This window comes from Hevea brasiliensis, chromosome 13 (assembly GCF_030052815.1).
Source record: "Hevea brasiliensis isolate MT/VB/25A 57/8 chromosome 13, ASM3005281v1, whole genome shotgun sequence".
NCBI classification, from domain to species: Eukaryota; Viridiplantae; Streptophyta; class Magnoliopsida; order Malpighiales; family Euphorbiaceae; genus Hevea; species Hevea brasiliensis.
The window spans coordinates 79234766-79261287 of record NC_079505.1 but is presented as its reverse complement, the minus strand read 5'-3'; the positions used below and the strand labels follow the sequence as shown (position 1 = coordinate 79261287).

At 31.2% G+C, this 26522-nt stretch overlaps 5 protein-coding genes across 5 annotated transcripts; 2 read left to right on the top strand and 3 right to left on the bottom strand.

The window, feature by feature from the left end:
* Positions 1–365: 365 nt before the first annotated feature.
* On the bottom strand, positions 366–2989 carry LOC110660683 (uncharacterized). The gene is made up of 5 exons (XM_021819057.2): positions 2390–2989; positions 1695–1752; positions 1482–1565; positions 1118–1259; positions 366–863 (listed from the first exon to the last, which is right to left on the bottom strand). Exons 1-5 carry the CDS (start codon positions 2778–2780, stop codon positions 585–587), a joined length of 954 nt encoding a protein of 317 aa, XP_021674749.2. The 5' UTR covers positions 2781–2989; the 3' UTR covers positions 366–584.
* Positions 2990–5442: 2453 nt separating this feature from the next.
* Positions 5443–12756, bottom strand: LOC110660736 (UDP-glycosyltransferase 89A2-like). The gene is made up of 2 exons (XM_058132362.1): positions 11228–12756; positions 5443–6120 (listed from the first exon to the last, which is right to left on the bottom strand). Exons 1-2 carry the CDS (start codon positions 12655–12657, stop codon positions 6099–6101), a joined length of 1452 nt encoding a protein of 483 aa, XP_057988345.1. The 5' UTR covers positions 12658–12756; the 3' UTR covers positions 5443–6098.
* On the top strand, positions 5461–6008 carry LOC110666778 (uncharacterized). The gene is made up of 2 exons (XM_058133154.1): positions 5461–5947; positions 5995–6008. Exons 1-2 carry the CDS (start codon positions 5461–5463, stop codon positions 6006–6008), a joined length of 501 nt encoding a protein of 166 aa, XP_057989137.1.
* Positions 12757–17911: 5155 nt separating the features above from the next.
* LOC131171735 (protein GOLVEN 5) lies at positions 17912–18733 on the bottom strand. Its single transcript, XM_058131636.1, has 3 exons — positions 18620–18733; positions 18481–18515; positions 17912–18391 (listed from the first exon to the last, which is right to left on the bottom strand). The coding sequence occupies exons 1-3, from the start codon at positions 18699–18701 to the stop codon at positions 18047–18049; spliced, it is 462 nt and encodes a 153-aa protein (XP_057987619.1). The 5' UTR covers positions 18702–18733; the 3' UTR covers positions 17912–18046.
* Positions 18734–23476: 4743 nt separating this feature from the next.
* LOC110666764 (uncharacterized) lies at positions 23477–26339 on the top strand. Its single transcript, XM_021827356.2, has 6 exons — positions 23477–24111; positions 24198–24234; positions 24997–25233; positions 25340–25387; positions 25494–26008; positions 26112–26339. The coding sequence occupies exons 1-6, from the start codon at positions 23810–23812 to the stop codon at positions 26182–26184; spliced, it is 1212 nt and encodes a 403-aa protein (XP_021683048.2). The 5' UTR covers positions 23477–23809; the 3' UTR covers positions 26185–26339.
* The last annotated feature ends 183 nt before the right edge of the window (positions 26340–26522 follow it).

Here is a 26522-nt window from a genome sequence, read left to right as displayed (position 1 = left end):
TAGTAGGAAAGTAAGTTTGCTTCCAGTTTATTAATGAAGGTTTGAATTTTAGGAGTTACATTATAAAATAAAATTTTGAATAAATTGTCTTTTTTTTGGCAAATTTTCATAATGTCAAGACTACATTTTTGTTGTTAATATATAGTAGAAAACTCTAAATCACACAACACAAACTAATATAAGCATAATCTTTTATTCATTGACAATATAAAAAGGGAAAAATAATAAATACAGCAATGCTACATGTAGATAATATGCCTATATTATTTTAGTATAAATATTAATTATTTAATTACTTTTAATAAAGAGTCATGTAGCATATGATGCTTCTAAATATTTTCCTCAAATATCTAGTCCATAAAGCATTTTGCTAATAAATAATAAAACAAAATCACTGGCAGCTATACAGTCCAATCATATACTTTCCTTTCCATTTCTTATACAGCTTCAGGAATCAGGGTGTATGGTTATATATATGCTTGCCAGAAGAAGAAGAAGAAGCATGACTTGTATTTACATCCCCTTTTGAGACCTGCATGTTTCTTGAGAGACATTTTATATGGGTAGTGGTGGTGGTGGTGGTGTTAGACGTGCCTCCATGGTCTTTCTGCAAGGCTTACACATTCACCATACCTAAAACAATCAACAAGATGATCAATTGTCAACCCTGCTGCTTGCATAAATGAGTACACTATCACTGGACCGACGAACCGGAATCCTCTTTTCAGAAGATCCCTGCTAATAGCCTCTGCTTTTGGAGTCCTTAGTGGAACATTTCTTGGATGTTTGTATCTGTTGATCGTTGGTTTGAAATTCACATACCCCCACATGTAGCTGCTAAATGATCCAAATTCCTTCTCAAGCTACAACATTTTAACCATAATCAAATTTAAGTTAGCAACTTATGACAATGTATTATATCTCAAGAACAGATTAATTTTGAATTGTTTTTAGGTTTTTACAGTGAAAATATGTCAAAATATTTTAAAATTACATTGTAATAATTTTAATTAATCGATTGTATGAGATGGAGCCGGCTAAAAATTTTCCTGCAACAATGATGTCAGATAGACTGATAATTAACAGAAACTATAATTGGGAGCGAACAGAGACTTGCCTTCACTATGCATTTGGCATTGTCTATTATGCACCTCACTCTGCTTTCAGCCAACATGATTGCCTTATTGGAGGCTATCTCCGTGATTTCTTTCTCTCCCATTTTGGCAACATTATTAGGATCAAATCCAGCAAAAGCTTCTCTGTGGATTTACACCATAATAATCAGAAATCTCCTCAAGCCTTAGAATAACAAATAAAAACCTATCATCTAGTGATTTAATTTTCAATTATTCTTCCATGTCTATATAAATATAGATAAATATGGATGATGTGAAGTGATTTAATTAGCTTAGCAGTTTATCAAAAATATCTCTCTAATTAACAAGGGTGGTACAAACTAAAGAAAGAAAGAAATTACGTACCTGAATAGTTCTTTTCTTTTTACAATTTCAGTCCAATTGTAGTCCATCAACATACCAGACATAGAAAGCAGCTCGAACAATTGGCTGTGTTTATAATTATTAGATTAATTATAGTATATTATCACTAAAAGTTGGTATATCTCTTTATAATTATTAGTAGGTAAACCCTTAATTATTATTATTATTAGATATAATGCACAAATAATCACTTACTTATCGTCGTAGACTGGAACTCCCCAGCATTCATCATGAAAGGCGACATACACTTTATCTGCAATGACAATGAAATTTCTTCATCTGTTCAGTATTACAAATTGAAAATGGATATAAACGCTAATCTATATATGGTAGGTATACATAAATGTGGTGGCATCTATAGATAATTAATTTATATAATGCTTTGAAGAAACAAATTTATAGTTCTTAACAACAGCTATAATAGCAACATCAAAGATGAGACTCTCAGCTACTATCATTGTGGAAGAAGCTTCACGAGTTTCTCTGCTTACTGCGAAAGCTTGACCAATTGTTTATATTTCTTTTATTTTCTTGTACATAGAGATTTTATATTCTAACTACTGCATAAAAATGTCAAGGTTTTGCAATGACTTGATTCATAATTAAGTGCATTTTATTTCGCATGATGGCTTCATATTTAGAAACTTAATAGGTGAAAGAATTTAATTATTTTTAACTTTAAAAAAAAAATCATTTTAAAGAACAGAGAAATCATGTAAAAAAATAATATGATTATGTGAGAATTGCGAATGGATTTTTTTTCAAAAAATGCCTAGATGTTTTCCGCCTTTGTCACTTTCTAACCTTGCATACAATAAATGGCGTATGCATGAGAATGAGAAAATATTCCAAATTTTTATAAAAAACATTGCTAATTATGTGTTAACTACCACTATTCTTTGCAATCCAGTTGCATCTTTTCAACTCTCCACCATTAGATTCCTGATTGCTTTGCTGCTGCTGCTGTTGGACTTGGACGTTCTTAGAGACTGCTGGGACTTCTCTTCTTTCCAGTGGTGTGATTAGGCGAAGAGCTGACGATATCTTCTGTTCAAGCGGAGTGGAATTATCTGTAAGAGAAGAGTCATTTGAGTTCTGTGACAAAGATAAGGATACTGATGATAGGGATAGTGAAGAATTGCTCCTATTTAACCCAACTGGGGAGACTTTCTTGAAGTGTTTAGAGAAAAAGCCATGGCAGCTGCTTGCCTTCCCTTTTTCTTTGATGAAAATATTGTTCTTCTCCACAACTTGTTTTCTTACAATAATTGCTTTAGACATTGCTAGAGAAAGATGGAAAGAGAGTTGTGTGTCTTAAATTGGGCAGATAGAGAAAAGGTAGGATAAGGATGATGACAGATTTGATTATTAAAATTGAGGTTTTAAGAAGTATGAGAATTGAGAAGAGGTCTAACAGCTGCAACTAAGTTGGTGAAGGGTGAATTTCATTATGTGTGTATTGGTTTTCAAAGCAAAATAAATATGAGTAGACTCAATTAGGACAATTTCTTTAGCTGATCAAAGAACTGAAGAAGAAGATGCTTGTAAATTTTTGGATGTGATTGAATTAATTAATTATTTATTTTTCAAATTGAGTGTAAAGATTCTTGTGAATTTCTTTAGCAATGCACAATTAATACAATTCATGGCTTTATTAGTGCTTGGTTGTTGTGTGGTGGTTTGTCTTATTAATATATAGATTGTCTATCTTTCCATATTTGGTTATGTAATAAAATTATATATATTTGACCAATTAAAATGCTTTGATCAGTCAGGACCACACAGCTACCAAATATGATGGTTGAGCCATTATATATGTAGAGATCATATTTACGTGACAGGAATTAATATTTCTTCCTTAATGTCAACTTATGATATAGGCTGAATACTGCTACAATTGTCCCTAACTAATAAGCCACATTTACCACCATAATTAAACCTTTTTAATGTTATAAACTTAACATGCATAGGTAAATCCCTTTTTGCTTTTTGATTAGTGGTTGGTTTGAAATAATAGTTGCACTTTTAGTGAGAGTGTGTTGATCTCAAAATTCTTGCAGGAACTTTTAGTTGTAGTGTTTGTCTCAGCACAAGTGCAAATGGGACCAAATTATTCTTAGCTTGTACTCTTACGTCTTCAATGTTTGAGGCGTACCTATTGCCTGCATAGACAAAGAAATCTCATCCCACGCAATTCTAAGTTTTTCTTATACTGTCACTGTTGCATTGGGGTTGTGGTTTCTATGAAATTTTCAATTGAGTTATTGTTTACTAGTTTAAATTCAATGTGTACACATGGGCATATATTGCAATCCCAATTTCTTGGCTCTTTGTTCGTCAACTCGGATAACTTTAACATTTCCAAGAATTGAAAGAAAGCCCTGGAACATACGGTAATAATCTGCCTGGTGTCTTCGTCATTTTTACTATTTTTTTTCCGTTTTGGTAACTTTTTTTTTTTTATAATATTTCTTTATGTTTATTTTATAATTTAAAAAAAAATTAATTCTTTCATATTCGCGATATCAAATCTAAGTTTTCCCTTTTGATAATGCAGTGAATCTTATTATTACATTTAACACTTATTAATATTTTATTATTTTTATTACAGGGGTAATAGATATGAATAGTATTTGCAGGATTCTAAACCAATCTCTGTGCCTCACTAGTAGGGTGTACAAGAAACTCAATGAAGTCGTTGAACTCGTGCTAATCCGACCCAGTATTTATAGTTTTCATTCAAGTTAACCCGATAATTTTCGGTCTGATTTCAGTTATGAATATGTGAAACCCGTGAAAATCCGAACCGATTCTTATATATAATTCATATAAATCACACTCTGTCGTTTCATCAACCTAAAAATTGCTGACCTGAGAAAAGCTACTTTGGCCTATGTTTTCAGTAGTTCTTCCATTGAAATAAGGAACCTCATTCAAAAAAAAAAGAGAGAGATTTCCTTTTTGCTAAAGATTGCCTCATTTTATATGTATGCATGTTCTTCCTTTCTCAATACTAGGTAATAAGGAAAAAAAAAGTAAAGAAGGAAGACAGCTACATCAAAAGAAACAGATCAAGCGCATGTACTGGGCAAGGAAAAAAAAAAAAAAGAGCAAAGTGGAATCTTGAAGGCAATCAACACACAACCTAGTGAAATCTTGCATCTATATCTAAGAAAATGGGTTTTTTTTTTTTTTATTAGGTAATCAAACTTTCTTTTTGGATCAGGACAGGTCTAGTTTTTGTGTTTTCCTTTTAAGTTCTCGATGATGTTTAATTGTGATTACAATGATGATGTAGGATGGATGTTATGCAGCATCGTTTGGGTAGTTTGCGCACATGCAGATCGTAATGTGTGGTGGTTCATGTCTGAGACGAACGAGCTGTGGAGTAGTTTCAACCCGTCGGAGACCGACTTTAACCATTTAAACCCGATGACTATGGTTTCTTGTCATAAGTCTACGGTTTTGGCTTTGTTGATTTACAAATCGAATACGTCAGTTTGGATTGTTAGCTTGTATATAATTTTGATGGATCGAATTTAAATAAGAATTTTCCGTTTTAAGTATACAGTATATAAGATGAATTCTGAAAATTAGGTAGCTAAGCTGGCATTAATTATACAATTATCCCTAGTTGTTAACAAACAAGGAGAATAACAATGAGAAGCAAGTGTAGTTTTGTTTGGGAAGAGATTTGTTATTCTTGCTAGGATAAAAATCTAGGTGTTTAATTATTATAGTTAGATTGGGAAGTAGTTATTAATTGGAATTGGCATTTGGAATTACATATACAATAAAGCAACATTAAGAGAGGAGTAAAAGGAGGAGTTGCTATTAACTAAGGTGGTTACAAGCCTCCATATTTGTCCTCTTGGTTTTGGTTTTTTCCCAATTCAAAGCCACATGTGTATATTTTGGATTTTCTCATATGCAAGAATTCATATACTCTCTCATTCTTTTAATGGAGATATCAATAGAAGATTATGAAATTTATTGCAATGTTATTCCAGTTGATGACATTTCTGAACCAGAGGATAATGCTTCCATCTCCAGCGATATGTTCTCCATCAAGGTCATAGCCACCTTCATGCCTCACCTCGATTCAGCAATGGAGGAAGAAGAAGATGTCGATGATGATGATGAAAGTGAATCAAATTCACTTCTGCTTTATGCCAACTCGGAATGTGACACTAGCCAACGCACATTCCTAGTTGAACGCAACCGTTTCTTGCATGAAGAAACATCCAGGTCTACTGTACGTCAAATTCTTCTTGATATGAATGTGCCTATTCAGGAATTCTTGATAGACCAAATACTGAACAATGTTCGTCAAATAGCAAGTGATCATTATAAATACAATATGGGTCGTCACAAGGTTCTGCATTTGGCAATTAACATTGAAGTTCCACCAATAATTTTTGAGGCTGAGAGTGATGATGATGATCCAGGTTTATGCCTAGCACCCGCAACTAAATCATCCATTGAAGCTTTGGAGATGGTGAAAGTTGAAGAGTCTATAAATCAACACTGCCCTATTTGCTTGGAGGAGATTTCGATTGGTTCAGAAGCAATTTGCATGCCATGTTCACATCTTTATCACTATCGTTGCATCTGTAATTGGCTACAAAGGAGCAGAGTTTGTCCATTGTGTAGGTTTCAGATTGCTTAATTGGTATCAATTTATAGCAATTCTATGTACAGGTTCAATTTATTCATTTAATTTCAATAGGATGCCCCGTAAGACTTTGATCTTTTTTGGGTTTGTTTCATGATGGAAATATGAGAGAATTTGGAGGAGTGTGATTTAGGCTTTGGAAAAATTACTATTTACTCTATGTATTTTTATTAGTCGAAAAATTTTAATACCAGTTAAAATATTATTTAATCTTTTTATTTTAATAAAACTAATTAGTTAATTCTTATATTTTGAAAAACACTGCTATTTAGTTTTTATATTTTGGTTAAAACTAATTAATTTGTCCTTATATTTTGAAAACATAATATTTAAAAAAAACATTTTTACATGAACATGAAAACTTAGCTGTGGAAACTAAATCTAAATTCACATTTTTTTAAATTATTCAAGTATTTTTATTTAATTTTTAGACATTGCTTTTATATTTTTTTTTATTGAAAAACAATTTTTCTGAATTATTGCCTTATTTATTTGGAGATTTAAGAAACATTTTTGCATGGACAACTTGTACCATTTTTTATCGAAAAATAAGATTAACAAAAAAAAAGATAGAAGGAGGGAGAGAAGGGTGTAGCTGTAAAGGGAAAAAACATGAGAAAAAAACAAATAAATAAGGAAGGGTAATAGCAAAATAAGTGGAAAGGGCTAAGATAGTTTGAGTATAAAAAAAAAAAAAAAAACCCGCACAGACTTAAAAGTTAATATAATCATATTATAAAAATTAATTAATATATTTTTCAAAATATAAAGAACAATTAATTAGTTTTACTTAAATAGAAAGACTAAATAATAATTTGACTGACATTAAAATTCATTTACTAACACAAAAATTAATAAAAAAATCTAAACAGTTTAATAAAAATAAAATACATGAATTAAATAGTATAATTTTTAAAATATAAAAATTAAATAATTAATTTTATTCTAATAAGAGAATTAAATAATAATTTTACTCAAATTTTTATCTTTTTGTGAATACAATAAAACGATATGTTCTGATTTTTCTGTAGCACTTGTTTCTTCAGTTGGGACCGCTTTTATGTTGTTCTGATTAAGGTTGAGCAAAATTCAATTCAAACTGACAAGTCGAATCGAACTGAGTCAATTCGGTTTAATCAATTTGATTTTAAAATTCAATCAGTTCGGTTCAATTTTACATTATAAAAATTTCAATTATTTCGATTCAGTTCGATTTAAAAAAAAAATCAATTAAATCAAATCGAACCGAATAATAATTTATATATTCAAATCAAACTAAATCGAACCGAATCCATTTTTGAATTAATTTATTTTTATGGAAAATTTATAAATTATATTTAATTATATATATATATTAATTGTTTAATTTCATTGATTAATGATTATTAGGTTCAAATCAAAGTCAAAGTTAAATCAAATAACTTAAAAATTAAGTCTAAATTAAAAAATTAATCAAAAATCAAAATTGATCGGTTTAAACTGACCTAAACCGAAATAATGCGATTCGATTCGATTCGATTTTTCACTCATTTCAATTCAGTTCGATTTTTAAAATTTAAAATTCAATTTTTATAATTTAATTCGACTCAATTCGAGCCGATGCTCACTCACCCCTAGTTATGATGCCGTTGTAAAGATGTTATGTTGTAAAGATGTTATTTGATGCTGTACCCATAAACTTGTGGATGACATCATAAGTGGGGCTGAGATATATTTTTTTTTTTCTATTATCTAGTTCTAACAAAGTAACATGCATTTTTTTATAGGAGCAGTTTTATTTTAATTATTATTAGAACTATTGCCAATCTTTTTAATCCAATTTAGTAGCAAAATTATTATTTTTTGATAGTTTAAAAATTAAATTATTAGATTTTCAAACAGTAAATACGAATTTAAGAATTTCACCTGATCCAAGAATTTTTTTTTCTATAAAATAACCTATTTTTTTATGTAATTTATTCATGATTGGGCACTATATAGTGCACACTGCATAGTGTATACCTTTGAAAATTATATTTAAAAGAATGCTAAGAAATAATAAAGAAAAAAATAAATTTATTAAATTTAAGATAAATTATAAGTTACATTTTGAAATTTAATAAAACTTACATATTAACCTTTATATTTTTAAAATTTACTTATTTAATTATTAATATTTTAATAAAGTTATATATTAATTCTTATACTAAAAATTATTATTAATCGTTTATTAATTTAAAAATAAAAATTCCCAAAAGCCCCTTATTCAATTTTAGTATATAATAATTTAATCTCTAAAATTCTGATTTATTAATAAAATAATCTTTATTTAAATTTTATATTTTTTTTAGTTACCATTTATCCCTTTACTTTTACAACTTGATCCGTAATATTATAATTATTCATAAATAAAATTTTATATTATTTTAATATAAATATAATAATAATTTATTATTTTATTAGTATTACCCTCTCTCGTGCACTTGCCTCTCCCCCTCCCTATCGGGGTTTGGCGGGCAGAACCAGAACCTCAATCGCACGCTTATCCCCTTAGACCCATAACTTTCCTTAACCTCATCTAAACCCACTCTGAAATGAGACCCACATTCCCTTTCCTCAGCCTAATCTCTTGCAAATATCTCCTCGCCCAAATCCTCGGTCAACACCATTTACCTTTTTGGTTTTGCACTTAAGCTATTCTTTTGGCTGTTCATGCTATGATGCAAACCCTGGTGGGTCGTCATCGGTGTAAATGCTCACTCAAAGCTGGACCGAAACGGGGTCCTCATCCTCCAATCATTGCGTCTAGATTCTTACCCACCCTTTTTTTGAATAATTAATAATTAAATTAAAACATAACTACAATTTATAATAATTAAAAAAAAATAAGATTTATCAACCATTCTCAATTCAACTCAACTCAACTAAACCTTTATCCAAAAAATTTGGAGTAGGCTATATGGATTCTCTTTCTCCACTTTAAACGATTTTAGATTAAATCCTCGAAAATGTATAATATTTCTAAGTCAGTTTAAGCCTACCCCTTCTTTTCTTCCTATACTCTACCCTAATGTGCTCTACTTGTCTAATTGGAGCCTCCGTATGTCTACGCTTCACATGACTAAACCACCTTAATCTCCCTGCTCTCAACTTAACCTCTTAATTGGCACAACTCCTACTTTTTCTCTAATACTCTCATTACAGACTTTATCTAATTTAGTATAACCACTCATTCACCTTAACATTTTCATCTCCGCAACTCTTATCTTAAATACATACGACTCCTTTAGTGCCCAACACTCACTGCCATATACCATGATTGATCGTATGGCCGATAAAATTTTCCTTTCCACTTATTGGGAATCTTGCGATTACATAAAACTTCCATAGCATATTTCCACTTCAACCATCCGGTTTTAATCCTATGACTAACATCCTCCTCACATCCCCCATCTACTTGAAGGACTGAGCCTAAATATTTAAAGTGATTATTTTGGGACAGTATCACTCTATCCAAACTAACTCTCATCTATCGAACTATATCATCCACAAACATCATGCACTAAAGATACTCTCTTGTAAATGTTTCTTAATTCATCTAAAACTAATATAAACTTTGTAATCTAGGAAAATATCTTGTGTCTTCTTCTCCAAAGCTCTAGCTTTTTATTAACACCTTGCGTCTCATCTATCAGAACTATATCATCCACAAACATCATGCACCAAGGGATACTCTCTTGTATATGTTTCGTTAATTCATCTAAAACTAATATAAAAAGGTAAGGGCTTACGGCTGAACCTTGGTGTAATCCAACTGAGATAGGAAAATATCTTGTGTCTTCTCCCACTGTGCGCACAACAATGATTGCTCCTTCATACATGTTTTTCAACACTTGTATGTACCTAATAGATACCCCTTTTGTTCTAACACTCTCCATAAAACATATCTTGAAACACTATTATAAGTCTTCTCCAAATCGATAAAAACCATGCGTAAATTTTTCCTCACATCTCTATATTTCTCCATCAAACTTCAACTTTTAATGAGAAAGATTGCTTCAATAGTTGAATGACCAAGCATGAAGCCAAATTGTCTTGGAGAGATAGAAGTATCATGACGTAGTCGATGTTTCACAACTCTCCCACAACTTTATAGTATGACTCATGAGTTTAATTCCCCTATAATTTAAGCAACTCTATGTATCTCCCTTATTTTCAAAAATAGATACTAAAATACTCCTCCATTCATCAGGCATTTTCTTTGAATTTAGAATCTTATTAAACAATTTAGTTAACCATGCCACTCTCATATCTCCCAATCACTTCCACACTTCAATTGGTATTCCATCGGGTCCACAGGCTTTATCCACTTTTATTTTTTTAAATGTTTCCTTTACTTCTAAAGATCTAATTTTTCTAATATAATTCACATTCTTTTCTATTACTCTATAGTTTACATTCACGCTATTACCATTTTGACTATTATAAAATTTATCAACCATTGATTTTGTAAAATTTCACCCTCTTAGTTAATAAGATAATTTTATGAAATTCATTCATTCTAGACACAATGTGATGATTCATGTTTATTTTTTTATTTATCAATAAAATCTTTATAATTTTCTATATACAGCTCAACTAAACTAAATTAAATTTTTATCCAAAAAATTTGGGATCGATTATATGAATTTTTTTCTCCATTCTAAACGATTTTAAGTTAAATATCCAAAATGTGTAAATAATTTTCTATATAAAAAATAAAAATTATGTGTATTTTACAATTAATTAATTTAAAATAAAATTATTTTATTAAAAAATTACAAAATAATTAAATTTTAAAATTTATCTTATTAAATTTTTATAAAATAATATATATTTTTATAAAATAATTAATTACATAAAAATTTATTAATCTAAAAAAATAAATAAAATTAAATGAAATAAATTATAAAATTTCATTAAATTATCATATTTTTTATAATAAAATAATAATTAATTTTATTTTAAACTAAATAATCATAAAATACACTTAAAAATTAATAAGATAATATATAGTGCATAAAAGTAAAATTACTCTTTTTTGGCTTTGGCTTGTAATTTCCACAGCTCATTGACCAGCTCATCCAAGTCTTTCGAAGACCTCCCACCATCTCTCACAGCTCCCACCGCTTTGGCTTTCAAACCCTTGGCCCTCATTTTCTCTCCTTCATATCCAACCCCATTCATCGACTCACCAATCACTTTTCCCAACTCGTCCGAGTCTGGCACCGAGTCTGCCCCCACACATACCCTCACCGCTACCCCCAAGTCCTCCACCAACAATTTCCCATTCACAAACTGGTCCGCTTCCATAGGCCAAGCCAATATCAGCACCCCATTCACTATTCCCTCTAGAACAGAGTTCCAACCACAGTGACTCAGAAATCCACCCACCGCTCGGTGACTCAATAACATCACCTGTGGCGACCACCCCCTTATGATCAAGCCCCTCCCAGCGATCCGTTCCTCGAACCCATGGGGTACTATCCCATACCCGTCTTCCACCTGTTGGGTTGTGCCCATTTTGACAACCCAAATGAATCGAGCCATGCTCTTTTCGAGACCCGACGCCAGTGCCTCCATTTGTGCCTTGCTCATCAATTTTTGACTCCCAAAGCAGACGTAGACTACGGATCCATCCGGGCACCCATCGAGCCAATCGAACACGTGGGCAAAAGAACCCGAATCGGGGTTTCCCCGACTGGAATGATCCGGACCCAACAAGCTTAGAGGGCCAACCCCAAATACTCTCTCGTGCCCCATTTTCTTCTTCAAGAAACCCAAATATTCACCCTCCAGAGCCTCACAGCTATTGAAGATGCACCCAAAACTCAAGGTATTTGCAAGCATTCCTTCCCTAACGACCTGCCAATCAGGGTCGTATTCCTCGTACAATCGGAATATAGATGGCAGGTGCTCCGCCTTGAACGACGGTGATCTGGGCAAGTCAACGAAGCCCACGACGTCTAAAGTCTTTACGGTCTCAAGGTTATTCCAACAATGGTCAGCAACCGCTGCCAGAAACGCACCGGATGAAAAGAAGGCGAATCTGGGGATATTGATCTCGTTAGCCAGGCGTAGTGTCCACCCGAGGAAGAAATCAGAAATGAGAGAAACAGGAGGGTTAGGGTGGGAACGAAACCACTGGATAATAGTGTGATAAAGCTTGCTTAAGGCTGCGATTATGGGTAAGTTTCCTGCGTTACCGAGCTCTTTGACATTCTCCACGCCGCCAGGGAGCGAAGGATGAGACGGTAAAGGGAGGATTAGAGTTTGAATTCGAGGGTGGAAGGAGAGGAGCGGAGAGAGTGTAGGGAGGTTTTTGGGAGTGGTTATGATGGTTATGGTAAAGTTGCGGAGAGAGAGTTGGTGGGTAAGGTCTAAAAGAGGGAGGCTGTGGCCTTGAGCTGGGTAGGGAAAGACTAGAAGGTGTGGAGGTTTCTGGGCTACCGCGGCAGTGGACATGATTGATGATGGACAGAGAATGTGCACAACCAGTCTATGGCAATTGACTGGTAAGTGAAGGCCCAACGCAACTCACGAGGGGAAGCTTTTTGGAATATTAATGGGTGCTTTAAAGACTCACTTTAAGCAAGTCAATTTCCTTTTTTTTTTTTTTTTCCTTGTAAAAATTAACACTTAATTAAATTTTTTGGAATATATTTAATATATATTTAAATAAATGTTAAATTAAATATTTATATTAAAATATATATAAAATTAATTAAAAATAATAATAGTTGAAGTGGATAGAAATAATAATTGGATAATACGTTAAAAGCGTTTAAGCTGTTGGATATTGTTTTAAAGAGCATCTAACCTTTTTTTTTTCAAATATGAATTAATTATTTTAAAATTTTAAAATTTTTTTGTTAATTACATAATTTTTCATATATTTTATAAAATATTCTTAAATATGAAAATTATTTATAAATAAATTTTTATATTTTTGTAATTAATAAATATATAAAGTTTAATTTGTAAAATTAAAAAATATATATTATATAAAAAAATTAAAAATTATACATAAAATTAATAATTACATAATATAAAAAATTTTAAAATATAAAATTATTTATATGTAAAAGAGTATTAATATTTATTTAATAAATTAATAAAATTAATATAATAAATCAATTAACTAATAAAATATTAAATTATGATAACTATTATTAATATAAGTAAATAAAAAATATGAAAGAATGATTATTAAAATAAATTGATAAACAAAATAATGAAAAAAATAATCAAATGCTACAACTCGATTGACTTCTTTATATTGTATAATATAAAATATCATCTTAGCTTTTTTGTTAGTGATATTCTGAGTGGTATCAATGATATACAAAATAAATCTTAAGCTCAAATTCTCAACTTGTACTATTCTTTTTGTTTTCAATTTATTCATCCATCCATCGGTTTTAGAAAATCCATTTCAAATAAATCCACAAAACTAATCCGCAAATTCGCAAATTAATTTAAAATTTTTTATTGCAAACCAAAAACTAAGAACCAAAGCAATAATAAGGCGGGTTGGGCAAAAAATAAAAATGGAGGCGTGGGGGAGAGACCGAACTGCAAAGTCTCCCAACGTAACACCTCTAATTTTTAAATTTATTATTTTTGGGTAAATATTGATATTTTCTTTTATTTAAATTTTAGAAAATTATTTGAAATTTTTTAGATTTTAGAAATCGGGTTCGATTTTCCGAAAAATATAAAACTTTGATGATTTTTAAAAATTAATTTAAAGATCACGTGACAAAGTTAAAAATATATTTGGAGTCTACAAATTTTTCTGAGTTTTCTAGAATTTTTTTTAGAATTTTTGGACCTCATTTTCAGTCCCAAGGTAGAGTAAAAATTTAAAATTTTGTATCATGAATCGAACCGGACCGAATCGAACCGGCCGAAACGGGCCGGCTCCTTTTCTTCTTCTTCTCCTCTTCCCGCACGCGTTCTCCTTCCTCTCTCTCTCTCTCCCATTTTCTCTCTCCTCCCACCTCCCCTTGCCCAACGCCTCCTCGGCCACCCAGTGCCTCCCAGCCACCCAGTCGCTTGAACGCGATGCTTCGTCTTTCCGGCTGATCTGACCACCGATTGAGCCGGGTCTTGTGTCTAAATCCATATACTCATCGAGAGCTTTCCATAGACACCAAGAACACCGAAATTCATCTAGCGGTTTATCCAATTTTTGCCCAGGAAGTTTTAGCCCATTTTGACTTTTGGGCTAGATTTCTCGCAAACCGTGAACCCCACGAGAAAACCGAGAGTACCAGAGCGCTCCACTCATCGAGAGCTTCGCGGCGATATAAATTTTAAATTTTTCCGTCACTATTTTTTGGTGGGTCCCACGGAACTTTGTAGTATTTTTCCGAGCATTAAATGAGCTTAGAAATTTTCGTAAAATTTATATACTAACTCCCGTGTTGTGGGCTTCGTCTAGGTATCTTCAATTCGCGGAAATTCGGTGAAATTAAAAGTCTCCGAATTGGATCGAGATTTTGGCTACCCCATCATTGTCAGACATCCCAAGCACATCCCCGAAGTCGGAATCAGCATAGGTAAACCCGAACCTTACTTTTTCGTAATTTTCTAGTACTTAAATGGGATTAATTCCATAAAATATTCGTGGTAGCTCAGAAAATTATGATTCTTTTTGCAATAGCCTAATAATATTGCTAAAGACCGCGGGGCAAAGTTTTAGAATTTTTAGAGCTTATTTGGGCAATTTTTGCAAAAATGATCAATTATAAGGACTAAACTGTAAATTTATATATTGTGATTGATGACTGTTTGGATGGGCCCAGGAGGGGCTGTGTGATTTGATTGAGTTGTGGGTGTATGGTTGGTGAATATAGAAGTGCGTTTTGAGCCCTTTTGCAGGTTGGGTAGGTCCTAAGTATAGGGGAGACTCTGCCGGATTTTCGGCACGACTTAGGACGTATTTGGTCTTTTCTTAGTTTGTATTGAGTCAAATTTATTAAATGATTGTAATAAAATTGTCAGGTGAGCCGGGACAGCCTTCTTCCTCCGCCCAGCCACCACAGTGATTACTGTCAAGTCTGTGAGTAAAATATTAATTTAATTGTAATTTCGATATTATTATATGTTTAAGCATGCCCATGCATCACTTATATATATGTATCTATGTAGTTAAACTCTAGGCACGTTTTATGTTGTATTCATAACTGTTAAAGTGTCATGGATGTTGTTATGGTAATTTGGAGCAGTGTGCGTGCGTTGGTGTTCGTGTGATGTGGTGTTGACTATGGATAGGACGGGTAGACACGGCTTGAGATCTTCGCTAGGACCCGGTCCTTCGGGGTAGACACGGCTTGGGTTTTTCGTTGGGACCCCGATTTGGTTACTAAGTGGAAGTCCGAGCTGAGTTCTTCGCTGGCACAGGTTGGATTAAGAGAGCTGTATAGGGGATCAGCTCCCATATATGTATTGTTTGATATTACTGAGTGTGTGAGTGCTCCAAATTACCTTTTTACTGTTATGATGTGAAATTATTGCTGATGTTGTATTTCACTCTACATGGTGCATTAACTTTAGATAGTTATAGAGATTATGGTTAAAATTGATATTTTACTCTCTGAGTCAAACGCTCACTCCTGTTCAATATTTTTCCAGTCCACAGGAGGATATTTTTGAGGTTAACCTGCTTTTCTTCATCGCAGGTCGTTTATTTATTTTTGTATAAACCTGTTAACTCTTAGAATTTTCACATGTGTTAGAAATAATTATTTGAATTGGGTCTGTAATATATATTGTTATTTTGGACCTGTAAACTTATTATTTTATGCATGTTGGTGGATTGGATGAGCGAACTGAGCTCCAATTTATTTTTATGTTGTATGAGTATGTGCAGGATGAGCTGAGCTCCCCAATTGATTATATAATGTGTTTACAGGTCGGGTGAGTCAAAAACTCCCCGTTGAAATGTCTATTTTATGGCCGGACTCTATCCGGTTGAATTCTTGAAATTGAGCCCAAATAGGCCTTAGAGTTGGGTTAAGAAATAGTTAGGCTTACTACGGGCCTCGGAGGCTTTAGGCTGGCTCAGGTCCTAGTGCCGGTTCGGCCCATAGGTTGGATCGTGACACCCAACCCCTCAAAATTTGAAAATTAAAATTTTATTCATAATTTTAATTTATTTAAATTTAATTTTTAAATATTTTATATTTTATATTTTAATTTTTTTATTTTTAATAAAATTTCATTTAATTTTATTTTAATATTTATTTTTATCTCCAAATTAAGTTGAATGACTACTTCCATCCCTGATGAGTCAACATTTTCACTTCTACCATCGCTCACCACCCCACTTCCTTCATCCTTCTCCCTATACGCCTTCTACCCACCACCACATCTTCCATAGCCATCCTCCATCTCCCTAATCTCTGTTTTCTTGCGATCGATCATTACTCCCACTTTCTCATGTCGTCTAGTCAATCAAATCTGATCGGCCAGTAAATGCTTTTTTTTTTTTCAAATGTTAACCGACTACAAATTTTATTAGATGTTTGATTGGTAAGGTTGTTGATTTGGGTTCTATCATAATAACTTGAAATGATTTTTATAATCTATCATAATGAGATTACAAGGAAAATTAAAATTTGAGCTTCAACAAAATTTTAACCTCTATAATCTTTGATTTGGCCTAGTTGAATTCCTAATAATTATAGGTTTACATGCATAAACATAAATTCATTTGTAATTTTTATGGGAAAAATAAATTTATCTATTTTAAAGCCTTGTACTAGCTAATAGTTACTTGCATATAAGTTTATGCATTAGGGAGGCCGTAAACATTATTATCTTTAAGGATAAATTATTATTTAATTTTTATATTTTAATGAAATTAATTATTTAATTTTTATATTTTAAAAAATATATTATTTAGTCATTATATTTTAATCTTATTAAACTATTTAGTTTCTTCGTCAATTTTTTAATTAGTTAATACTGGTCAAACTATTGTTTAGTTTCTCTATTTTAGTAAAACTAATTAGTTAGCCCTTATATCTTAAAAAAACATGTTAATCCATTAGTTATTTAGTTCTATAATTATTTTTTATATTTAAATTATCCTAATCATCTCTTCCCTATTTCTCTCTTATCATCTTTTATTTCACTCTTTTCATGTTTCTTCTCCCCTATACCCACACCTTTCTCCCCCTCATTCTCTTTTTATTTTTATTTATTGATAAAAATTATTCAAATTTCTATATAAAAAAGTTAATTAGTTTCCCAAAATTTCCAAATAAGGAAAATTATTTTTCAATAAGAAAAACACAAAAATGATGTATAAGCAATTGAACATTAAAAAAAATATAAATTTAAATTTGATCTCTATATAACAAAATTTCTATTTTTATCTAAGAATGTATTTTTTAAAATATAATATTTTTTAAAATATATAGATCAATTAATTAGTTTTACTAAAATTGAGAGACTAAATAATAGTGTTTTTAAAAATTCAAATATCAACTAATATTTCCTTAAATAGAGGGATTAAAATAGTAGTTTGAGTATTATGAATGACAGAAAATTTGTCGAAAGCACTAAAAAATAAATTTTCCTATCTTTAATGCATTTAATTTTTTTCATTTTTTATAACAATTACATATTAAATTTCAATAGTAATATATATATATATATATATATATATATATATATATATATATATATATATATTTGAATTTAGTACTACAAAGAAATTTTGGAGAAATTCCATGTATTAGTTTCTTTATGATAATGAACTTAACAAAAAGAAGACATTGTATGCATCAGAGAAAAAAGATAAGGGAACTAATAACAAAGCATTATTAACATCTACTTGTTCTCAGTTGTTTTTAGGTGGGTGATGCCTAGGAGAATGGTAATCGGCACTGAAAGCTACAAAACCTGCCTCATTGTTTAGCTGTTCAGGAATATTACTAACCCTTGGTTTACTTTCTTCATTTACAGCAGCATTCTTCTTCTTCTTCTTCTTCTTCTTCCCTTTGTTGCCTGATTTTCCAGCCACCGTTTCTTGATTTTCACTTGAAATCTTTATGGTCTCTGCTAGTGCTTCATTGCCTTTAATTTCTACCCTCTTGACAATGACTTTTCTGGGAATCATTTTCTTTCCTCCAATTTCATTTCTGGTAGCAACATTTCCATTAAGAACACTATCCACTACTCCCTTCTAAATAACAAGAAAACCAACATGCCATCAAAACAAAGTGAAAAAAAGAAAATTTAACCCAAAAAAAAAAGTTAAAGATGTATAATTACCTTCTCAGTTGACATAGCAGCATCATCTTCTGCAGCTGCGTTTTCATGTCAAGATTTTAATAAAGAAAATCAGAAAACGCTACAAGAAAGAAATTATCGAAGATTTATTGCCTATGCATTTGCATGCTTAATTAGATACCTTCATGGGCACTGGAGAGCCATGCAGAACTGAACAGAAGCACTAGCAAAAGGCATATAAACTTCACATACACAGCAGCCATTCCTGTTTTGATTCGAAAAACAGGAAAGGGAAATAAATGAAAGCACAATATCAGAGATTTATAGATCTAGACGACGATGATTAAATCAAGAAGGGTCAAATTATTATTGGCATTATAGGCCCTATATACACCCAAGTCAAAGCTAAATAAGAAGTATGGTCCCAACATTCGCTTATCCCATGTTCAAGTAAGCAAAAAAAATAACAGAAACTTGCATGAACCCTTGAGCCATCACATGTGTCTAATGAACCGATCACTGCGAAAATCTCAAAGCATATTGTTAAAAAGTGCATCATGATGGGCGAGTGAACCAATATAGATAGCAGTAGGAGGTGATAAATACAATAACGTGGAATGCAAGATACGCGTGTTTCGCGCCTGTCTGCCGCCATTCAATCAACGAGAAAGGAAAAGCTTATTTTCCTATGCGTTTCTCGCATATACAGAGAGAGAGCTAAGGGTATGCTATTGCCCCCCACATGCCTTGAAATTAAATTCTAGGTCTTGCTCATAGTGTGTGTGTGTGTGTATATATATATATATATATATTGCAGCTCTGAAACCAGGGCAAAGAGTAGGAAACCAAGGGCCTCCAACGTTTAGAAGTTAGAAATTCAATGGGTTCTTATTGCTAGCCCCCTTGAAGACTGTGATTCTCTACTAGTACGTACCTCCAAACATCTTTTCTTCAATCGGAAATTGTGCTATAGCTAACCCTTTAGCCAGAAGCATTATGCCCAATTGCGCATGCTCCATATTCAAATATCAGAAAACTTGGCAATTAAAGAAGACATTCTCATTCCTAAATAGTTATACGAAAATGAGTTGCAGAGGATGTGGTTTGGTTTCTATTGGGCTGGGCTGAAATAGACTCTTACTGGATCAATATCTCTCACCTTCAACGTGGAACCATCACCAGGCTCGGAACCCAGTTCTGCCACAAAAAATGAAACTTGTAGCCATCCTTGAACTCCATCAATTTCGCTCATAAGAATAAGCAAAAAATATATATATGTGGAATACTTAGAAAGTTAATTAACAGATTTTTTTTTTCAGTCAAAAGGAAACTAAGCTACCACTCCATGGGCCATCACTCCGAAGGCCGAGTCTCGCAAAATAAAGTTTGCTCTGATTGCAGTGAATATAAAACAATAAATCATCTAGATAAAACTCATTCTTGAAAATCAGCTTACAAGAGAAGAGTGCCTAGAGACTTATTAACTTTACACTAAAATTATTCTTAGTGATGTTAGATTGTAACATAATAAAATATAACAGTTTAATATTTTTATATTTTTTTTTTGTCATATGATAAAATAATAAAAAGTAAAATTTTTATAATATTAAAAAAATAAAGTAGTAAAAATTGAAGAACAAGAGAACATCAAAAAAGAAGGTGAATAACAGTAGAATCGCAGATAAAGGAGGATAGGGCACGAGCCGTAGAGAGAGGAAAGGGGTAGGGCAGGAGGTATGGCGTTGCAACTTTGAAAAGAATCAGGAAAATTACACAAATCACCCCTCAATTTAAATAGTTATTTTATTTTAATCACTTAATTTTGATTTATTAAAATAAAATATCTTAAATTTAATTCAACAGCAAGTTTCATATTCTTTTTTTTAACTAATATCAAATTAATATTTAATCAAAATAAATCTAAAATTTACCATTTATTATTTTTATATAAAAATATTGATAAAATATCATATAAATTATTATTATTATTTTTCTTATTGTTACAAATTAAATTCTAATTAATAATAAGTAATATATATAATAATAATTTTATTAATAAATTTAGTTAAAATAATATTAAAAAATATATTAATTAAAAATATTAAAAATTAGTTTAAAGATTAAAATTTTAAGTATTAATCATAATTAATAACTAAAATAATTAAAATCCTTTTTTCAAATTGTCTTATTTAACAATATTTGAATTAATAACTTTCAAAAAGTGCTTTTTTTTTTCTTAACTTCCCCGTGCAGCCCAAACGGAAGCTAAGCGCCCAAAAAAAATTTTCATTCTCTCAAAACACAATAATCTATTAATCAACTTATTTTAAAATTTAAAATTAAATATTGTGTGCATTATTATTTTTATTAAATAAAAAATTCATATTAATTAATATTAAAAATATAAAATACTATATTATTACATTATATAAAAAAATACTCAGCTTGATGGAGATATAATTATTTAAAATTTTAATATAAATTTAAATTACATTTAACATGAAACCCACTCATTTAAATGAAAGCAAAAGCCAAATTTCGTCTTTTAACAAGTTGGCTCCCAAATATTACCCGGTTTTGCCTTTTCAAATCCAAGGCGCTCGTCAGTGCGCTAATCCATCACCTTTGATGCAACTTGGAATCATCTTTTTCTCTTTGGTAATATCGAAAATTTTCACTGAAGAAGAATTTTCTCAAAGTTTATATTTTTATTAATTTTATATTACAAAACAATTATTTAACTCTTAATTAAAAAAATATTTCAATGCTCAATTGGAAAAGATAAGGTCCGCTTATTTCATAAAAAATAAATTGTATATAAAAAATATTTTTCATTAAAATTATTTTATAAGAATTCATTATATATAAATATTTTCACATTTTAATAAGATTGTTAGAGTTGAGAAAATTACTTTTACTTTTAAAAGAGAAAGTCATTTTCCTTAAAATTAACTTAATTTTTTGTCTAACTATTTTTTTGAGTAGCCTAAATACTAAGAAATACGAAAAATGTTTTTTCAAAAAATATTTTCAAAAACAATTAGAGCCTAAGACTTCGTTTGTTTCATAGAAAATTACTTATATAGGAAAAATATTTTCCATCAAAATTGTTTTCTAAAAAAATATTTTTTGTAAAAATATTTTTTATTATTTAGTTACAATGTTAAATTAATGGTGTATGTTTATTTAATGTATGTATAGATATTTTTATATTTTAATAAAATTATCAAAATTTAAAAAATAAAAAATGACTTAATCTTTAAAAAAAAAAGAAAGTCATTTTCCTTAAAAATAACTAAATTTTTTTGAAAATTACTTATTTTTTTTACTAGAAAAATATATTTAAAAAATATAAAAAAATATTTTTAAAAAATATTTTCTATAAAACAAATAAAATGTATAAATTTTGTATGAAAATAAATTTTTATTTTAAATGTACATGGAGATGTAGAGGGCTTCACTTCATATTTCTTGGTGTAAAAAAATATAGAACATAAGTGCGTATTACCACTCAACTAATCTTTCATTGGTAGATTTTTTTTTTTTTTAAATTAAGAAAGAAGGGATAAATATATTTAATAATTATTAAATTGGTATTAGGCCTTTTTAATGAAAAGCAATTAAGAAGAACCACAATTTCAAAGTCAAAAATATATATAATGTACTTATATGTAATCATGAAGTGTTCCCTCTCCCCCTTGTAAACTAGTCCCACCTATTTATTTTTTTTAGTCTTTTTAGTCCCACCCCTTCATCATTCTTCCACTTTTGCTAGCATCAAACTCCTTCCTTCTTCTCTCAAATATATTTTGTGTAATTTATATACTTCAACCAAAGCAAGTGTCATGAGAGCAACTTTCAACATTTATAATTGCTCATATGGGTTTTAGAATTAAAAATCATGCCTCATAGAGAGGCCATTTGACAAGTTTTTAAATATTAAATAAATTACATGATGATAAAATAATACCCTACTCTTAAATTTTTTGTAATTAATTTCTCTATGTAGATATTGCAAGAATGTATAAGGAAAGTGATTAGACATTTATCCACTAATAAATTTTATACAGTTCCTATTTGAATTTTTTTATTTATATAATTATTTATTATTAATTTTATCTGTCCTTTTAAAAAATTAAGAAATATTAATTATTTTTCTAATTTTACCCTTGTATTTATTAAATATGATAACTATTTTTATAATTTTTTAAAATTCAATCTTATCACTTTCTCCTCTTTCTTAATTAGGTGAGAGAAAGAGTAATTTAATTAAATTAAGAATATTTTATTATAATTTAAGTAATTTTATTATTTTTTTAATTCCTATAAAAATTTTAAACGATAGATAAAAGTACTAGTAAATTTTTTTTGTTAAATTTGAAGGAAAATGAATAAATAGATAAATAATAATGACATTTGTTAAACAGGCTATGCCTAACCTGTATTCAAATTACTATATTAAAAATTATTAATATATATAAAAAAAAATTAAAGAATGTTACTAATAAGGCCATGAGGTCTTATGTTAGAAATCCAATTAAAATTAATTATATATAAAAAATTTACTATTTCTCCTATTTAAACTTCAGAACATTAAATTTAGACTCTCCAAATAAATAAATAAACCATTTAGAGGTTGGAGAAGATTGCTGCATTCCCACATGTTTTTGCCTTTATCATTTCATATTATAACAATTAATTAAGTAAATAATTCAGGAATTTTTTTTAATAATACACATAAATAAAAAAATATATATTATTGAATACCTTAGTAAATTACTGCCATATATTTTATATTGCATAATCACTACAAATGTCTAATGTTTCTATTAATTGAAGTCCAATACCAAAAAAAGAAAGAAATTTCAAATTCAACTAAAAAAGTTAGGGCTTGATTAAGATGACCAAATTGCCATAAAATCATATATTTCTTTTCTTGGAAAGGGATTGGTGGAGATATCTGCTGGTATTCAAGGAAAGCAATAACTGCCTTTTGGTTTTTTTTAAGAAATAACCATTTAGCAGGCCTAATTTTGCTCTTGGTAAATAATTAATTCCTCCCTCTAATTTTGTTCCTTCCATTTTCTCAAGAAACAAACAAGATCCCACCAAAACCCAAATTCTAGAAATCCCATTGACATATTTCTTTTTTTCTTTTTCTCATACATCATAATCACCACATCCCTTCTCTTTCTCTCTGCCGCTCCTTTTTTTTTTTTTTTTTTTTTTTTTTTTTTAAGTTTAAAACAAATATTTTAGAACTTGACCATGCAGTAGTACTTCTATACTCTTCTTCTCATAGCCATTCTCACCTAGCCAGAATATTTACAAAATCACAACCCATTAATTCTACCATTCTTCTGGGGTAACTATGGGAACGGCAACATCGTCAATGGCAGCGAAATTCGCCTTCTTCCCACCAAATCCACCGTCTTATAACATAGTAGTTGATGAAGAAACTGGGAAACTGAGGATCTCAGATGTCCACCAGAGAGAAGACGTGGACGTGTTGAAGCTTTCCACAAAGAAAGGGAATGAGATTGTTGCCATATACGTGAAAAACTCATCAGCTTCATTGACTGTCCTATACTCTCATGGCAACGCTGCTGATCTTGGCCAGATGTATCATATCTTCTCTGAGCTTAGCCTGCACCTTAATGTTAATCTTATGGGGTCAGTTTCTTCATATGTTCTTGTTTATGAATGAAAATATAACCTGGATTTGACTTTGTAAAGATCAATATGTTATTTTTTTACAGGTACGATTATTCTGGGTATGGACACTCTTCTGGAAAGGTATATTCTGTTTGTTTTTTCTGACCACAAAAAGCTCAACCTAATTTCTGGTGAAGTAGTGACAAAATTGAGTTGGCAAGTTATTGTTTCTCATCAATTAATTTGATTCCCAACCAATAAGCTTCGTATTGAGTCGTCTCTAGTTTATAAATTATTGAGTTTCAAGTCTAATCAAAACCAAATGAAAAAAATAAACTTGTTTAGCTCATGGGCTAACTGTAGTATGCAGTCAAAGGAGGGTTGAGAGTTGGACTTAATTTGGACTTGTTACCATTAAAATTCTAGGCCTGCATGATAGGAATTTAATGTTAAAGCACTTGCTTAAGCACATTTGGCAGACTGACCTGAGAGTTGAGATAGGAGGGACAGGGACGGCTTTATGGCTTACAGAAGCTATTTTTCTTTCAAAAATAGTTCTTTCTTGAATTATAGTCAAGAAAGATCAAATTATAGATTGGCAGGGCCTGCTCAAGTAATGTATCAAAACAAGAAGTTGCAAGCCAGAGATATTTCCTTTGCAGAAATCAAGAACTTAGGAGCAAAGTTTGAGCTTTCGAGTACATGATAGAGATAATTTAATCAATGATTATCCGGCAATTTATTTTAGGGGAAAACAAAAGAAAAGAAAAACTCAAGTTCATTACTGCAGAACAATCTGATACTCGTTTGCTATGTTGTTGGTAAAATATATGTTTTATTATGTGAATTATAAGATAAATAAAAGGACTACTGATTCTGTTTGATGCATTGGTACCCAATTAGCCAAGTGAACAAGACACATATGCTGATATAGAGGCTGCTTATAAATGTCTAGAAGAGACTTATGGAGTGAAGGAGGAAGACACCATATTGTATGGTCAGTCAGTAGGGAGTGGACCTGCTCTTGAATTGGCTACTCGTTTGCCACAATTAAGAGCTGTGATTCTTCACAGTCCTATCCTGTCTGGCCTTCGTGTCATGTATCCTGTCAAGAAAACTTTCTGGTTCGACATTTATAAGGTTTGTAACCTGGATGCTGAATTAGAGAAGTGCATTTGTATCATTTTCTGAAATTTTCATCCATCAATTTAATGTAAACTTTTGTTTTCTTGTGTTTTCATCACAGAACATTGATAAGATTCCGCTCGTTAATTGCCCAGTTCTGGTAATTCATGTGAGTTCCATTTTCTTTTTTGCTTCTTCTGTGCCATTGTGGTCTTGATGGCAGCCAGTAGCTGTTATGACTTGTGACAATGTAATTGCCTTGCTGGTGATTGCAGGGAACCGAAGATGAAGTTGTGGATTTTTCCCATGGTAAGCAGCTGTGGGAGCTCTGTAAAGAGAAGTATGAACCCTTGTGGCTCAAAGGAGGAAACCACTGTAACTTGGAACTCTACCCAGAGTACTTAAGGCATCTCAGGAAGTTCATATCTGCCATTGAGAAGATGCCTCCACACCTTAGAGTTGCATCTGGACAAAGTACAGATCAGCCTAATCAGCCTCCGAACACCTCAGATGCCAATAAGGAAAAATTAAGGCCAAGCACTGATCAGCCTAATCAGCCTTCAAACACTCCAGATGCCAATAAGGAAAAATCAAGGTCAAGTACAGATCATAGAGATAAGGCTAGGCCTAGTACTGGGCAGAAAGAAAAATCCAGGCTAAGCACTGACAGCAGAGAGAAAGGAAGAGCCAGCACTGACAGGAGAGAGAAGTCAAGAAAGAGCATTGATCGTGCAACGAAAGCAAGGAACAGCACTGATCAGCCAGAGAGAGCAAGGAACAGCTTTGACCGGTCAGTTCTACTAATCCCTTGTTTAATTTCTTTTTGTTGGGTTTTTATTAGTCATTTGAGCAGAATGTGCTGATTGTTAGCGTTAATTGGCTTGTTATGGCAGGTTGGGAGACATGGTTAGATCTGTGGGATTGTGCAATGCTGATTGTTTGAAGCAGACAGCTTCTGAGGCCTGAGGTAGAAAAGTTAGTGCTTGTAAGTGGGTTGTAATATCCTTTTCTAGTTCTCTGTTTGGTTTATTGGTTGGGATCTCCAGGAAGTGCTGCTCTTTTCTATAACTTTGTAATACACAAACAAGCAAATAATTTATGTAGCCAGGTTCTTTTTTGTATCTCTCAAAATTCTTATCTGCCAAATTGCAAATGATCATAAATCTTCTGCTCTTCTATCTTGATTGTCCTGGGTCTATTATATTAGTAAAAAATTGTGTAATGTGTGCATCACAACTCTCCATGGCTTGCTCATCCACTGCTTCCACACGCGTTGAGAATAGAATAAAACATGAGCCATGAAC